We start from the raw sequence: 17,841 nt of genomic DNA on the forward strand, positions 1-17,841 counted from the left end.
GTCATATGAAGGAAAAGAAACGAAAAACAACAAAAAAATACAAACATTATATATTTTTAAATGAATAAATAATATTTCAAGAATATGCTGTTAAGCCTTTAAATAGATGGCATGGGAATTTAGTTGATATTTTTCTGAGTGTAAAGCAGCGTTTAAAAGTGGTTCCCTAAAGTAGGCAGCAATTCTATGGCATAGTTATGCGGGCGAAAGCTTTCCAATTTGTTTATGCCATAATTAGCTAGCAGAATGATTAAATCTTTTACGATCATGGGACCCAAGTTGATTATCACAGCCTTTTCTGCTAATCAAGATATGACATACCATATATTTATTTAAACTAACTATCATAGCTACTAAGTAAATGTCTAGAATTCCATTTCCATTCCCTTCTTTCACACACATGTTCGCACATTTCAACGCAGATTTATGCGAGCCGCGATGTTGTCTTCTGTATTTTCGAGCTAATGTCTTTATCTTTGGCAATTCAATTTGGAAACTGGAACATTTTCGTATTTATTTACGCAAATCAGCATTGCTAATCTATTTTTATGGCGCCTCTCTTTTATTGGATTTTTCCCACTTGCACGTGTTGATGCCCATCGAATCCCGTACATCATACAATACCATACCATAGAGTACTGCCCTGGGGAGCAGAAATGGGGGGACCAATTCTTCTGAAACGTGCACATCCACTTCAGTTGAGTTTAGTTGAGCAAATATGTATGTACAAATGTGTACATATGTATGTACATATGTACACATGGGCTACCTTTTTGTGGAATCCGTGAGTTTGCGGTTCTATCTGGGCAATGTATTTATTTAATTAACGCTAATTCTGGACCTCGTCAATATTTCTCATTCATTGAGCAAATAAACATTAGCCCGGTCGCGTGTTCCATTCCATTCGAAAAATTCGCAGATGTGCGACTGATTAAACTGATCTTGAATGGCATCGAAATCTTTGAGGAAGTACTATGTTAGTTTTACAGTTACAAAGATAACCCATATCTATGTATATAACCCCTTGGTGGCCAATAAACAAGGTTTTCTTTTGTGGTTTGTCCTTCTTTATTAGGGTATTTTTTTGTTTTGTATATATGTAGCATAACTTGTTATAACGTAACTAAATTTTACAAATATTCTTTCACTTCCTGTGCTTTGGTCCTACATGACGAAAAAAAAACAAAAAAAAAATCTTTTTGATATAGTATGTATGTTTAATATATAGATAAAGTTATATACGTATGTGTTTTACATTGGATGCATTAATAATAATAGCAATAATAACAACAATAACGGACAGCAGCGGAACGAGAACGGTGCGATAGTATCTTTGATTCCATGCTTATCGGCGCTTAGCCCCTTATCTCTACCGTTACCGTTACTCAGCCCCTCTGCTGCTGCTTCAGCCGGCGCCGGCGCTTGCTAAATATATATATATTATTCTCTACATATCGTACAATACAATACATATACATCGATTGCTATCGATCCTACCTGCTATATCTTCTCGCTGGCTTGGGGTTTTCTTTGCTTATCATAATTGGGCGAAGGAATGTCAATCGCATCCCAAAATGGTTGTGTTCTTTTCATAATTTTCTTTCTTTCCTTTCGATAAGGTTTGTTTTCGTTGTGACTTTTCTTTTGCCCATTTCTGATTTCATTTTGTTGGCTCATTTAAATTCCAATAGATTGATAGATATTTGTGGGGGGAGGGGGAAAAGGGGGCGTTTAAAATTAGACACACAGTGAAAATCGTTATCGCTATCGTTAAATAATTACTGACGATACAAATAATCGTGTATTGTAGCACACACATACCATATATACACAGATAATGCCCGATCCTCTGGCGGAATGGGGCAAATGGAAATTAAATGTGGGTCGCGGGTGGGTTTTGGGTGGTATGTTAACTATTGTTGATTTTCAAAGGGGAACGTATCTAGCCCAAAAAGGTCCTGACCTCAAGTTGATATCAATGATCCGTTATAAACCATAGTATCAGGGCTCGAAACAAGACCTTGCAGACTAGCAGTTTAAGCAGAAGGATTATATGGGGGTTTTTTTTGGCTGGTGGCTAGGGATTAGAGGGATTGATTAGCTGCTTAATTGAGTTCCTTGCGCGTCGTATTGGGCAACAGGAGGCACATGAGACCGCCGCCGATGAGCAGACCCGACACGATGAACGTGGGCGACGGGCAGTAGTTGTCCAGCAGCTGGGCAATCACGATGTTGCCAATGATGCCGCCCAAGCGAGCGGCCACCATTGAAATGGCCACGCCGGTGGCCCTCAGCTTGGTGGGGAATACTTCGGTGATGAGGCAGTCGAGCGCCGCATTGGCCGCCGAAATGGCGCCACTGAAGATGGCCGATACGACCAGGTTCTGAACGGAGCTGCGCACAAAGTACATCAGCGCCGAGCAGATGCCGGCGGTCATGGTACCGGCGATTAGGAAGAACTTCCTGCCCAGCATGTCCATGCCCAGAATGGCCAGCAGATTGGCCGGCAGCGCTGAGGCCAGTGATATCAGCGATTCCATGAACACCGATTGCGGTATATCCGACGAGCAGGTACCATTGTTGCTTTGCTCCTTGGCCAGGTTGACCACATACTCTGTGACAGCACAAACGCCGGCCGACTGGTCTGGGAATGCCTTCTCGTATTCCTCGAAACGATTGAAGAGCTCCGGGAACCACATCAACAGGCCGTAGTATCCAATGTGGAATGTAAAGTTGATCGTAATCGAAACGATGGTGAAACGCAGTATGGGCGACTTGAACAGGGCGCGACTGTGGTCAACCATTCCGCTGATCATGCGGCTATATTTGTTCTTCACATTGCCATTGCTCTCCAGCAGCTTTTCGTCCACTTCCAGGTCGTAGACCATGTACTCGTCCGGACGGCGCTTCGTGTTTGTCACGAAAATGCCACGGAAAATGGCCAGAGCGCGATCCTTCTTGCCGCGCGTCAGCAGAAACTTGGGCGATTCGGGCAGATAGAAGAGCAGGAAACCCACGAGGAACGAGGGCAGTGAGCAGACCAGCAGGAAGATACGCCACGAGTTGTATGTGAAGTACGCCGTGGTGAAGCCAATCGTTCGCGGGATGATCAGCCAGGCCAAGCTGGCCACGAACAGGTTGCCAAACGTCCAGAAGGCGGCCATGAAGCTCAGCATGGAGCCGCGCTTCGCCTTCGGCTGGAATTCGGCGAAGTACGACCAGATCACAGGACCACTGCCGCCCAAACTGCAAGTAAATGGGAAAAAAATAAATAATGTTATAATCGCAGATTGATACAGTGCGTATACGCGATTTTCCAAATCGTATATTACGTATACGCCACGTTTACTAAACTCTACAAAAGGACATCAAATATACGACAATTTTTTCGAATTCTATGGAAAATGGTGCACCAAAATTGTAGTATCATTTAGCAGTTGTCAGTTTGGTGCGGTAATTAGCAAACGATCGGCAAAAAATACAAAATATATTGTTAAATATGAGTGAGCATTGGGGTAAACCGGTGACTAAGCGTCAATGTAACCCAAAAGCCAGGGGGCCAAGGCCTGAGCTGAGATTTTCATTTGCCAGCGGCAAATTCGATAGGCATTTGGGTGTTCGTTACATTTTTTTGGGGCAATTCGATCGGACTTGCGGGATTCGAGCCTTTAATTAGCATAAACAGTCACGATATTTTGGCTCAAATATTTTGTTGTTATTCATAATAGAAGTAATTGAATTAACACCTTGCCCCGGGTCCAGGCCCGTGTGTCACTCGATCCACAGATCGATGAGCGATCGATGATGATCCATGGCTGCATGGAGCGGTGGTATCACCACATCGATTGCCCATTGTTGTGGCTTAATTTTAGTTGGATGGCAGATACTTACGCTGCACCATTGAGGAAGCGGAACAGCATGAAGAAGGAGTAGGTCTGCGAGAAGGACGAGGCGACGATGCAGAGGGCGTTCATGAACGAGATGACGATGAGGACCTTCTTGCGGCCAAAGCTGTCGGCGATGCTGCCCCAGAAGTAGGCGCCCACCATCATGCCAATGAAGATGATCGAGTTCAGCCAGCCCTTGGTCTCCGTATTCAAATCCAGGTCACACTCCGCCGATGGCAGAATGAAGGACATGGATATGACATCCATTTCCTCGGACGTACTGACCAATCCGCAGATGGCCAGCAGTATATAATGGAACTTGCCATAGCCGCACAATTCGATGGCCCTCTCGAAGTTGGCGACTATTGGGGCAGTGGGTTCCGGCAAGGGTACGGACTTCTTGCGTCCCTTAGCACCCATGCCCCCCTTGCCGGGCGTCCCGTGACCCCCGTGACCCCCATCGGGGGCGTCCCGCTCTACGTCCTGCTGCTTGCCATTGGCATGGCTGTCCGGCTCGTAGGCGCGATTGTCCGCCGCAAACTGATACTCGGGCTGCTTGGGTCCGGTGCCCAAGGAGTACGGCTGGATGATCGCTCGGTTGTCGATGTGCGAGGTCGCGTTTCCGGTGGCTGGTGCGTTGGCCTGGCCAGTGGGATGGTTGCTTGCTTGGTTGCTTGCTGCGCTCTGGTTGTAGTTCGGTTGTAGTCCAGCTTCTACATTATAGGCTGCAAGTAGGGGGTTAAACAGTGGGTAAAGTGGTCAAAGTGCTTATGGGATTATCGAATATCCATTAGTCCAATGGATGGCGTGACGAATTGTGAGCTAAATCTATATTACTTACATTCGCTTTTGCCCTTTGCGGAATCACCTTCTACCATTCTATAGTTCAGGGTTTTGTTGGCTTCTTGTGCGCGTAGCAAAAAGGAAATTGGGTTTACTTGTCGGGGTTTTTTGGTGGCTTTTTGCTCTAAGCTCTGCTTAGATGGGTACAGTTGTGTCTGCCTCGCTTAGCGGTCTGCAATGAGAGAAGGAGATGGCGAGTGTTATCGATTGGCTAACCACAGATCGATCGTTCTATCGATCGATTGTTTCGACATGGAGAGAAAAGTGGGTTAATTTAACGCAATTGGGAGGCAATTGAGCAGAATGAATGAACGATCTGTTCGTCGCGCACAAGCGACATCGTAATTGATTAATAAAAAATTATGCCCGAAATAGTCGCGGGCACTGAAATTAACCGTAAGTGCCGAAGGCGTGAAAAAAACCCCCATTTGAGTCGACAATTTTATTAATAAATAATTGGGTAGCTGTCTTCGTTGCGTATTTGACTCACTACTGGTCAAATGTACTAAAAAAAAAAGGTACAACAGTATTTAGCCACCACATATTTAGGGGTATTTTTGAAATTAACTATATACTAATTATAATTGTTGTTGGTGCATGGGCAAGCACCAGTGCTGATTTGTGAGCATAGACCTAATTGGTTAGTGGCACTCTATAAAACATAAACATAAATCAAAGCTAGCATGAGCTTCTTCCGCTCGAACAGCTGGCTAATTAAGAGATTTGCGAATATTGAATTCAATTCACAATTTATCGCGCCAATCTTTCACTTTATTCATTAGGCAGGAGCAACAACAATTACAAACGTACATCGGTAACGAATGATTCTCAGTCGCAATCGCAATCGCATTGAACCTGAAACTGAACCGGCCGTACGCATGTGCAATGAAGGAGAACAGGAACCAAAAGCGCAACGGCGAATGCACTGCGAGAAATGCTGGTGAAGGCAAGTCATTATAACGATATCTTTTCCTTACTCTCAAGAGAGCGATGTATCTTAATGGGTTTTGAGAAAACATATACATATCTCTTGCCAGGATTACTTGCTCATGGATATGAAACCACCATCAGACCCTTTTTCGTTGTGTAGCAGTCAGTATTCGTCACTGGTGGGTGGGTGGCTTGCTGTGTTTCATTGCCACTGCGTTCCGTTCCGCACTCTCAATCGCTTGCCCAACGATAATCGCCAGCAATTAGCCATGTTTTATTATGAATATATGCTGATTTATGCCCTGGACGATCATTAAACGCCTTCGCTTCCGCAAGCCAGTGCCACATGGCCCTTCACCTGGCCTTCGTGCCAGTCCCAGATCCACTCCCGATCTTATTCCCATTCCCATTCCTAATTCATTCATTCATTCCCATCAAAAGTACAGTCACCGCCCTGGAGCCCTAGTAGAGTCAGTCATTTGGGAAATAAGCGCAATATATTTGTAAGCATATTAAATGCACTTTTCAACCGCTCAGTTCACTCGTTAAGTTTGCTCCCATAAACTTTCGAGTTGAACCATGATTATTGGCTCTAATACGACTCGAAAAACATTCTATCCATTGGAGTACGACTGTACGGGTATAATAACTCTGATATGCTACGTAAATATGTACATATATACGTAGCGCCATAAAAACGCACTCGCTTCCAGTTTTGCTGTTTAACAAGTCGCATTAGAATGATTGTCTTTTTCAAGCGCAGTTAAAGCAGCGCAACTGGAAAAACTGCGTGTGAATGGAATACCCCGGACTTGACGTGGTCCCAGCTTTATTTATACTCGATGCCCCAATGTCATCCGCTGCATGTGTCGGATGCCCAGGGAAATGGGGGATTGGGTGGTCCGTTTATGGTGCACGTAGCTATTTTGTTTTTGTTTTTTGCGCCTTTGCATATCTGAAATTAATTAGCACATAAAACGGAGACCCGGCTGTAGACTTCGGGGCACTTCAGCCAGATGATGTGGGAAATGGCGGGGTACGAAGTCTGAATGAACCCGCAAAACTACAGATTTTCAACAAAACATTTGTGAGAATTGAACCACTCAATCGATTACCGAGCCAGTGCAAAAAATGCAAAAGTGACTCAGATAAATTGTTTGGATTGTTTTTAAAACGTAACTGTGAGCAAAACGAGACTCCTAAGTTTAGTAGTTTACTAGGTCTTTAATATACCAAAGATGTCTGCTCCACATACTCAAGTTCATTCTTTCACTAATACATATTCATAACTTCAATTATATAATTCCCGTTTTGTTTTCAACATTTTGCTGTTTAGAATATTGGGCTTGCTAATTGGTAAGTCTGCTAATTTTGCGCCAACTTTGCTTTTCATGATTGGCATTCCATTACCTGTTGGCTGCTTTTCTGGATTGGATTGTACTCGTTATTGGCCAGGAGATCTTTTGGGTTGATTTGCACCGCTGTTTTTTCGGGGCTTATTGTTTGTTTGGCAATTAAATTGGTTGTATTCGTTGTATTCGAATAAAATATGTTTTTTGCACCGTTAAATATTTATTTTTACTACGCCCTGTATATCTCTGTACTTCTGTTTTATTTTGCACTTGTTTGGTGTTTGTTTATTTATACTCCGTGTTGTTTGTGAATTAAATTTTAGAAAATTGCTCGTCAGCTCAAAGTGGACTGTTTGTGTTTTTGCTTATAGTGGATCTTGGCGTTCGTACTGCGCGGAGTTCTCAACGAGGCTTGGCAATTCTTGCAAACTGGCGAAAACATTAAAACCGTTGGCTGGCACACAGTGGGCGAATGGCAAAGGGCATCGAAATCGATACAATTTAGGCAAAACAAAAAAAAATGTACTTCTTGTTGCGGATCTTTGGCAAATTCGATTTTGCGAGCGGTTAGCGGTACGTCGGCGGTACTGTGAGCGGTATTTCGATCAACGTTCGTGCACTTCAAGCGGTGGAAAGTATCTGAGCGGCGTTCGACGGCCGCTTAAATACACAGAAATCGCATCCGCGGAACGAGCGGCATTGGAACGCGGCTTATCACCCGCCCACCGCCCCCTTTTACCGTTTTCACTGCTTGGCCGCTCCATTCCCACCGTTCCGCTGTGAACGCGCGCGCGCGCTCGCTTATTGAAATTCAAATTGTGATCATCGCCCAAGTGCGGCCAGCAATTGCAAATCAATTAAATGATAACGCCGAAGAGAGCAAATCAAAACAAGAAATGATCAGCCTCGATTGACCTCGATACGATTGAATTCCTTCAGAGATCAAAAGTTAAATTTTAATTAAGTATTTCCGAAATATTGCAGGATCGTGAATTTAGAAATGACCAATATGTATCTATAAACAAGGAAACTAATAACTTATTTGGATCCTAGACAAAATTACTAAAATGTCCCACAAGACAAGCTTGTGACCCCGAAAATGACTGCGTTTTTAACTTACTTTCTAAAATTAGCTATAAGGTGCAGGGATTATTTTTACGACGCTTATAAGAAAGCCCCAAATCGTAATTGGCACGTGATCTACCTTGATCCCCCCAAAAAATAAAAAAAGTGTTCAGGTGAGTCAAGTTCGGCACAAATATAATGATAATCGCATAACGATAACTGAACTTAAACGTAACTGGCCGATCGGGTGACAAACCCGATGAGAATTCGAAAACTCAATTTCGAATCCCTTTTTGCGAACAATTAACGGCAGCAGGCATCGGCTTAAGTGATCAAAAGAATTATACTTGAGACTTAATAGCGGCATTATCATTATTGTTCATATTGTTACATATAGCGGGCGAGTATGAACACACATATAGGGATTATACGTATTGTTGTCACGGCGATTACTGATACAACCAGTCGATCACAGCGAGCAATGATCGTGTAAGCGGCCATGTGACTTGTGAGCTTACAAAAAACTGAAACCAAGTTTAGGGATTTTCAAAACCAATATTGAGAGGGAAAATAATCGAACTGAACGTCGATCTAATAGCGCTTTGAAAGTGATGCAATTAGAGGTGCTCATTTCTCATTGTATCATGCGAATAACGAATATCTGCCATAAAGTCGATCAACGTTGTCTAATTGCTTAATTTGTTAGCCACACTTTGGTGGGAGTTAGTCATCTGTTTTCAGGATGTTTATGCGCGCCGTAAGATCGCGAACAAGGGAAAGCGCTGTGAAACCCGAGATAGTTACCTTCCACGAAGACGACGTGACTCTCTCCAGAGTCAAGTGCAGATTGGGGCCTTGCATAATGGGCGATTAGTACGGATGTAGTCGTAACTTGACGCTAATTTCTGGTTTCTGGCTTCGTTTGGCAAATTATCGCACCTCTGACCCACAAAAGAGCCACACAAAAGATTGGATGTCAGTGGGTTGCGGTACGTGTTCTTTGTTCGGTTCTCGTTTTCGCTTAATATTTGCTAACTAGCCGTTTGTTTAAGCCGCCCACAATTAATTTAATTAGACATTGTTGTCACGAAACGAACACGGCCAATTGAAAATTATGCTAGACGAGGGACAGCTTAATTACGATCGTAATAACACACAGCCATAAACCCATTACAATTGAATGTATAGATATAGAATCGTAACGTTAAGAAGCCCATGATTGATATCCAGACTAAAGGTCAAATGGTTGCTGCCTTTGCTAAGTTCAATTTGGGGCGAATGTGGCCATGGCTGAGTTTAATCTACAAACAATAACCAACCGGAGCCAACGAACACAGATGGGCCTATACACACATATATTTCATTTCCTACATATAGAGGTGCCCATAAGTATATTCTATATGCACTTTTATCGGTTCATATATGTACTGGACTGGCTGTTGTTGCTGAATGTTAATCAAACTGCGTGCGCTGTGCTCGAAACTCGTTCGAATCGGTTTTTTATTTCCCCCACCGAGGCGAGTATCTTTCGACATCTTTCCGATCCGCATCTTCAATTGAGCATAGCAGCATTTGTGCGCTCCTTGCGATCGCTGCACAAACATTTCAATTAATTGACCACTTTCAATTGAAGACGATGTGCGAATGTGGTCAACGAAAACAAAAGTCGCCAAGAGAGCGTGAATATAACGAATTCGAATGGGCATTACGAGAAATTGCGAATTGGGTGTTCAATAAACAACGAATCGGATCGCTCTTCACATCACCAGGCAATTCAAAACAAACATGACTAAGAAATGCTGGAGATACTGTTGTTTTTTGCCCTCGAGAGAGTGCGACTATGAGCTACAGTGGGCCCTCTCTGGAGCCGATCTGCCGGCCTAGCACGAAGCGGTAAAGCTATTCCCGATTCGAATGATTCAGAGGACACCTCTTGGCATGATGAATAAGCCTGCGGAAAGTGTATTTCATCATGGCTTTGAGTCAGCAGTTCCAAACACTCTGGGCTCCAGAAAAACAGCCATATAAATATCCTTTTTGAAGGATCTCAAAGATTTATATCAAGTACGCTGAGGGCAGAGACTGAGATCCTCTTAAGAATTTCGCCATTAAAAATTCCATAATTCCATATTCATAAGGGGGCCTGAGATTTGGAAGTCTTGCAATTTCGAGGATTACGAATATTTGCATTAATCGGACACAGGTGTTTGGCGCCCGCCTTCCGTTTTTTTCAATCTGCTGTATTCACTTTGGCATCGAATTAAATGTTAATATTGCGCTTATTCCACTTGTATTTTTCCCCCTTTTCGAGTTTGCGAGTTTCGCGGGCGCGCGGCAATTTAGTTTGCATAATTAATTTATGCGTATTTGTTATTTTCAGCTGTTACACCGTATTTCCAGCGACAACAAAAAAATTAAAAAACAAACAAAACAAAAAGATTGGCATAAAGAATGTGGAATAATGCCCCTGGGCGGCGGAAAATAATTTGTTTTGTGTCATCCTGAATCTGAAACATATTTACGAGCAACAGGAAGACTTGCGCGCCGCGTCGACTGAATTTGCCCATTGTAATTTATCCTTGGGCAGGAGGGTGGGAGGGGGAGGTACTTAATTATCTGGGGGATACGCACCTACTACTGCTGTCCTTGTCGACGATGTCGACTAGTTGCTATGTGTGTGTGGTTTCGAAAAGAGATCCGATGCACGGCGGCTAGACGAGTTGAAGAATCGGGCTATATAGATCACGATCACTGGTTGGAGGAGCTCCACGCGGCTCCAAGAGCGATTGGAAAATGCGTTCCAAGCATCGTTGGGCCGGCGTTTTTATAAGCGCCAACCCGGAGTGCCACAGCCCGTACAGAAACCCGCCCACCCCGAAACCCAGCCGCCCCCTTTTCGGCTTCGTTATCGGGATGCTGACTCTTCTTCGCTCATTCGCGATCGCACAATCTGTGTGTGCGCCTGCCACTCTCGGCGGCACTCGGCTCGGTTCTTAGCTTGTGTACACTCAGCTGCTTCGGTTGCTATTGCTGTTCTTATTTTGTCTCATTTTTCCTCTTTTTTGCGCTTTGCCTTCCTATTTTTTTGTTTTTTGTTACTCTTGACGTTATCGCCAGCGGATCGGAGACAACAACAACAACAACAAGAGCATGTAGCAAAAACGAGATGGGGCAGCATCAGAGATGTCGCCCTCCGATGCTTATCACTTGGCTCTCAGGCGCTCTTATCTACCGACTGCTATACTCGTAATCGCAACAATGTGTACAAAAATAAGACCTGCAATCTTTATGGCTCGCTGCAAACGCAATGCTCTTCCTTCATCGTAAAGCATGTAATTCGTCAATACCAATGCAAAGTCTACACTAATGGCGAGGTCCTTCGCGAGCGAATCGGGCGCGAATCGGTTAAAAGCGGGTGAGCACTATGACGCATCAATATCAATCACTTATGTATGTACATATGGATGGAAAGTTATGAGAAGACCTCTCGTAGGACATTAAATAATAATAAAATACATTTATTTACATATTGAAGGGTGACTTATCTATAGTTTTCCCGGACTATATATAAATCGCTTATGAATCGGTTAAAATGATTTTCGTTACGAATCGCTAATTCATGTGGCAGCTGGACATGAAGTCGATTTGGAAACGGGTGTGAACCAGTTCAGCGATCGCTATGCACCAGCTAAGGGCCGATCGTTGCACTATTGGCCTTTGCAAAGGCCAAGTTGATTCGAAAAATGATGGCCAAAATCCTGTCTAAAACCAATCGAATATTCGAACTGAAATCGCTGCAGGGTCCCAAAAAATGGAGCGTCAGCAATATCCAGGAGATACAGAAATAGCTCTACGAATATGTATGAAATATGTGCGTGCGAACTCAGTGCCTCTCGCGTTTTTTGTCGCCTCGAATGTGTCGGAATTATTTGCGTGCTTGTGTTTCGCGCCCTCACTCCCCCGCCATAGGACCGCCAATTCCCTGGCGGCGGCAAAAGATCTACGTAATTTTTTGTTCAGTTCCATAATAAAAAGTGATCGTTTTGTGTGTCCAAAGGTTTTTTCCGCAGCCAACAGCCATGAAACAGAATCGAAACCAAAAATTATGCTAGACAGCTTTCCATATCGTATAGACTGTGGGCTTTATGGCAAAGAACTTGTATTTCCAAGGAATTGCTTATGTCGCGTTATGATGATGAATATAAATGTATGAAAATCAAATGCAACATTTAATGGTTTACAATTATTTCAGCATCTATTATCTACATTCAATAACTATCAATCGACAACAAACATTCAATAAAGAACAATCAACATTAAGCCATATATTTGCAACAAACAATATATATACATGTACATACATAAGTAACATGTAACATTCAACATGCATTAAATTTGCAACATTGAATATGCAACGTTTAAAGTGCAACATTGAATGTGAAACATTGAACTTGCAACATTGAATATGCAACATAAAATTTGCAACACTGAAAGACAGGTAGTATACAACATTCAACAAAAAACATTAAACAAATCAAAAGATAGATTGTTACAATGTAATTTACATAATTTACATAATAATTTACATACAATGTAACTGTAATGTAAGTGTAATGTAAATGTAATGTAAAACTAATTTCGGCCGCCAATACTTACAATTCCCAATCAGTTCTGGCTCAATCATCATGGGATAGGAGCTCTGACACCTCATAAATCAGTCGAAAGAAAAATATGACGTGGTAGTAATAGTAGTAGTATGTGTGTCGGTGAGTGTCAAGGTAGTTCCAGAGGCCATATGGGCATCCCCTCCTCGTTCCGGATGCAGTGCATCATGGATATGACCAGGTATGCTCCTCATTTAGGAGATTTTATTATTTATGTTTTATATTTATTTATTTTGTATTTATATATTTATGTTATATATATTATATATATTATATATATTATATACATATTTATTTTTAAGTGCACTTATATCTAGGCTTTATATTTATTTATAGATATAAGCTCGAAACACATTTAGATATAATGATGGACATTACAATTAAGTTGTGTGCAAATTTATGGAATAGGTTAAGCCATTCAAAGAATATACACATGTATATACTTTAGTTTTAAGCTTATATCGAATGCAAACTAGGATTAAGTATTTTTGGTGATAATTGTTAAGCGGCTTTCAGAGTTTAGGATTAAGTTATAATTAGTTAAAGATTGGTGAAGTGGGGAAGTGCGAATGGTATCATATGAAATGCAGTGTAGAATTTCAAGGTGTTCGCCCTGTAATCCGGGGCCTTATTTGTAAATTCGGTGGCTGGTTGCTGCCGAATGCAATGTAGATCGGCTAAAAATAAGTCGCTTTACTTTTCGTCACTCATCTTTCGCAACTCGAAGCGGATCCCAAACAAATATTGGCCCAGCCGCCAGCCATTCGTCCAAGTTCAGTGGTGTTTGTCCGCTTGTCATCACTTCCAGTTGCTTGTTTGTCCGTCCCTCTGTCCCTCTGTCCCTCTGTCCGTCCGTGTCAGGCAGCCCTCGTGACCTGGCCATCTGATATTGTTTTCCCTTCTCCGTATTGTTGTACTTTTTGGACAACCCAACGTGTGTTCTTTGACTGCCAAGGCCCAACCCATCTTGGCTCGTCTCCAAAGCTCGCCATCAAAGTCAACTCCCAAACCAAGCAACCAACTCAACTAACCGACCATCCATCCCTCGTCCCGATCCGCAGATCTCCCGGTCTTCTGATCTTGATCGCTATGTAGACTGCTCCTCATGTGGGACTGACGTCAGTGGAAATTTGTGTAGACTTTATGAGGCTGCGGCTTAAAGTTGTTGATGTTTTTTTGTGTCTGCTGCCACTGGGGATTTATGGGCCACCCTCACGGAGATACTCCGCTTATCGGCGGACCGTTTGGCCAGGCATAAATCTGCCTACTCTGGCACTTCTGCGCCATCCCCTTGATATGGGATCTCACATTATCTAAACAACAATTCAATTTGATAACTCACTTCAAGACCCAAATACATTGTTGATATCCCACTTCCTTATTTGTATTTTCAGTGGCAAAAACAAAAACTCTCATTCCCATCAATTAACACCAGACCCAAGAACCCTCGCTCATTTTAGGGGTATGCACTGCACTGATCTCGCCTTGAACCCTCCGCACATAAATAGATTCAAGATCAGAGGCGAATTCTTGATTGTTTTTGGAGCTCAATAAATAGGTGAATTCGATGGGGGTTTTCTATTGATTTCGTACATGATGACGGCTCAGTGGAATCTACCCCAGTGATCCTCAGGGTTAAGATCTAGCTTATCACCTCCAACTCAATGGTCTATCTTTAGCTTTACGATCTGTCATTTCGTTGAGCCGCAACATTATAACGTTCAAAACATCACCATTATAATTGGCTTAACGGGGGCTTTTTCCTAATACTCTTGTTTATAAACTTCGCCACTGACGCACACAGAATTCCTTGGGTCACGTGCATTTAAAGTGCCAAGTCACTTTTGGCTACGCAGTGTCTATGGTCCATCTGTTTTGCCCCCCTCAAAAGAAAACCCACATCATCTCCCCTTCTGAGAAGCCCCCTCTGTCGAATGAACGCGCTCAGCTCGCAGCTCGGGCTTGATTAATCATTGCATGCTCAATATCAATTAAGGCAAGGGGAAAAAAACAATATAGAGGGCTATGTAGAAGAAGGCGGGACAGAGGACTCCGTTTCCAATGGGCCAAAGCGAGAATGAGAGCGAGAGAGACGAGCATGGCCGATGACTAACCATGTGGCTTAAGCAGAAATCAATTCAATGCCCAATTTCAACGACATCGATGGGGAGTAAAACAACTGCAGAACGTGAGGCACATTCTGCATTCTTCGGTCTACAGTTTCCAGTCTCCAGTCTCCAGTGCGATCCGGTTAGAACCGATGCCAATCAACGCGGTGAACCTTTAAGGCAGTCATCTAAATCGCGATGAGTTCTTCCGCAGATCGTTTCGGAAGCGATTCCAATGAAGCATCATTATTGGGTCTAGATGAGCAGTGGTTCAGTTTCACAGATAATTTCGATTTCAAAGAACTAACACATTATTAAGAGGATCATCGGGTTCAGTTTCTTCAATCATTTTCCATTCATTGTATAAATTTTCAACCAACTAATAATTGATTTAAAACAAAACCACATTGTTTATAAATCATGAATACATTCAAAAAAATTGAAATTAATTGCTTTCGGAAATGATAAAAATAACGAAAATCAATTTCGTGTTGCATTTGCTGATATAAACATTTCGTTATTATTCATAAATCGTAAACACCGAATGTTAGTTTAAGCTTAATCATTTGTTATTGCTCCGCATTTCCTTTATTTATGGTTGAATAAATATTATTGCCTGCATCAATAATATCATTATTGGGATACTACGAGCAGTTTGCTGTATGAAGAAAAAATTCTGGCTGCTTTTACATTGGAGAATAAATTCGTTTTACACTCTTTGCAATTTATTTACAGAATTTTGGAATCGAAACTGGATCTGGCTTCTCTGGGTGGTCAAAACCACCTGGTAACTGATTTCTACTAGCTCGGAAGCCTTCTTTGCATCAATTGGAAGACGATCTCGAGCACTGAGGAACTGTCTGCTTGAGTGCTTTTCCATTGAAATTCCGTTTTGATTTTCACTTAATTCCATTTGCGAACTGGTTTGTGGCGCCCGAGCAGGTACAACAATGGATATGACAACAATTAGTTGATGCCACATGTCGCCTGGCTCTTTGTTCGCCGTCTTTTTGCAAAATAGATATTGCAAAATGCCCAAAAGCACTTGTTTTTGCTTTGTTTGGATGTGTTCTCTACGACGGCTTTTGTTTGGATTTTTATGATGTCTAAAACTGTCGGCGCGGGTAATTTGATTTAAAATGTTTATCTTGATTAGGGCCTTTTGCTGCTAATGTAATCGAGGCACTATATAGCTACCACTACTTGATATAGCTACTGGATCAACAACGCCGCTACACGAGCCAACCAAAGGGTCATAAAGAGTTGAACAAACGGACGACGAGGCCCTCAACTCAACTGGGCGACTTTCGGCGCAAAACATATAGACTGGAAATACACATGCACATATATTGCACATGCACTTGCACATCTAGAGTTATTTGCATGCTGGTGACCCCGAGCAGGCAAAAAAATGTATTTATAAGGCTTCCCGCTTGCATGTACTATTTGTTTGCTAAATACTGGCAATAAGGTGGGCAAGAAAAATTGCGTGGGGGAAAGGAGAGATCGACGACGGTGCTAGAGAAAGTGTCAGATTGGTGACCCCGAACTGCCTGAAAATGCTTACGTGGCAGGTTTTTATAAGATTTCCCTGTCTCGTTATTTGTTATTTGTTTGCTAAGTGCACAGGAAGAAAAAACATTATTGACTACTCAATTTTCGCATGCTGTTCCAAATAAATTATCACACTTGAATCAACATTTAACATATTTATTTAGAGCTAAAGTGGGGTAGGTAACTTAAAGCTGACTTGCTCTAACTTACGTATAACATATTAATATAAATAAATCCTATTTAATAATTGAATGGTAATGAATGTGTTTTACTTTCATTGGTTTGTGGCCCCGGGCTGAGTAGCCATCAATTTCAGTTCAAATACACCCCTTTTAAGTACCTCCTTGAATACGTGATCATTCATAGCATTGCAATTATGCAGCTAATTGCACAATTAAAGCAGTTGCATTCGCAGCCCGCAGAGAAGAATTAATTCCCTGCACTGCCAGCACAGACTGTATCTGCATGCGAATCTGAATCGGAATCGGAATCCGTCTATATCGAAGAACTTTGCGCATCGCCGCCCCCCAAAATCGAATAAACGCGAGGGCAAGGCAGAAAATAAACAAACAAATAAATAAATAATTATGGCGGAGAGCGATCTATCTATATGCGCTTTATTTTTAAAGCACGCCTTGAAGGAAATGTTTGCCCAGCCGAAAATACAGCGACTCGCGAAAATTTCGGCTATGAAAAAGTGGTCGCGTTTCAGGTTCAAGGTTCATATATCGATTTGTAGATACATCTAGTCTCATCGTTTTAGCTAAAGATATAGCATCTTCAACTAACCGAGTTGTGAACACTTCCAGGTAATTTTAATGTTATACAAGTGTGTATTTAAGAACATGGCGCCAAAACTGTCTGACCTTTCTGCTTCCTCAACCATCCCCAATCCCATAGTAAGAACCCCTTAAAAATGGCGACACGTTTCTCTTGTCTTATCTGTAAGCAAATATTTTGATTAAATTTTAATTTCCCTGCGATTGCATTTTATTTCTGTTACAGCGATCTGTCATAAGAAATGCGCCGCTGGTGACTTAATTTGTTTGATTGCCGGCACTGCAAACAAATGTCTTCAAGTATTCATGTGAAAAATACAAATCAAGTGCAATCAGCAGCGATTGAATGGTCAATTGGGTGTGTGCAAGTGGTGGAAAATCGGGAAATCGATGGGAAAATGCAGAAATGCACTCTGGGCCACTGGGCGTATACGCAATTTTTTGCTAATGCTAATTGCATTGACTTTAGGCCTTCAATATTTGAATCCCCATGACTATGAACTTACCTCTTCGTGGTAGCGGTGGGCGTGGCAATGCTGAAGACTTGTTATCGTCGCCTTTTCCGAGTCCTTGTTATCGGTTTTATCGTTATCTTGCCGATTGAGCTTCGATATTGCTTCCATTCAAATAGTTATCGCTGGTTTTTGGTGTCGTCGACT

At 42.3% G+C, this 17,841-nt stretch overlaps 1 protein-coding gene and 1 long non-coding RNA gene across 3 annotated transcripts; one reads left to right on the top strand and one right to left on the bottom strand.

Annotated features, from left to right (window-relative positions):
* Positions 1–1,194: 1,194 nt before the first annotated feature.
* LOC6612224 (synaptic vesicle glycoprotein 2B) lies at positions 1,195–10,873 on the bottom strand. 2 transcript variants are annotated; one of them, XM_032726162.1, is made up of 4 exons: positions 10,709–10,873; positions 4,729–4,902; positions 3,892–4,612; positions 1,195–3,246 (listed from the first exon to the last, which is right to left on the bottom strand). In XM_032726162.1, the coding sequence occupies exons 2-4, from the start codon at positions 4,763–4,765 to the stop codon at positions 2,106–2,108; spliced, it is 1,899 nt and encodes a 632-aa protein (XP_032582053.1). In that variant the 5' UTR covers positions 4,766–4,902; positions 10,709–10,873; the 3' UTR covers positions 1,195–2,105. The 2 variants fall into 2 exon arrangements, with proteins under 2 accessions (XP_032582053.1, XP_032582054.1); XM_032726163.1 differs by lacking the exon at positions 10,709–10,873 and adding an exon at positions 7,071–7,616.
* A 1,911-nt stretch (positions 10,874–12,784) lies between these two features.
* On the top strand, positions 12,785–16,547 carry LOC116802263. The gene is made up of 2 exons (XR_004362634.1): positions 12,785–12,922; positions 15,585–16,547. It is a non-coding gene; the product is annotated as an uncharacterized LOC116802263 (long non-coding RNA).
* Positions 16,548–17,841: the final 1,294 nt, after the last annotated feature.

The sequence above is a fragment of the Drosophila sechellia genome, chromosome X, assembly GCF_004382195.2.
Source record: "Drosophila sechellia strain sech25 chromosome X, ASM438219v1, whole genome shotgun sequence".
NCBI classification, from domain to species: domain Eukaryota; kingdom Metazoa; phylum Arthropoda; class Insecta; order Diptera; family Drosophilidae; genus Drosophila; species Drosophila sechellia.

Excerpts from the sequence above, each read along its gene's own strand:
- LOC6612224 (XM_032726162.1), bottom strand. The coding sequence starts at position 4,765 with ATGGTAGAAGGTGATTCCGCAAAGGGCAAAAGCGAAT. Across the intron at positions 4,613-4,728 it reads CGCAAAGGGCAAAAGCGAAT|CCTATAATGTAGAAGCTGGA; the intron begins GTAAGTAATATA and ends CCCTACTTGCAG. Across the intron at positions 3,247-3,891 it reads CGCTTCCTCAATGGTGCAGC|TTTGGGCGGCAGTGGTCCTG; the intron begins GTAAGTATCTGC and ends ATTTACTTGCAG.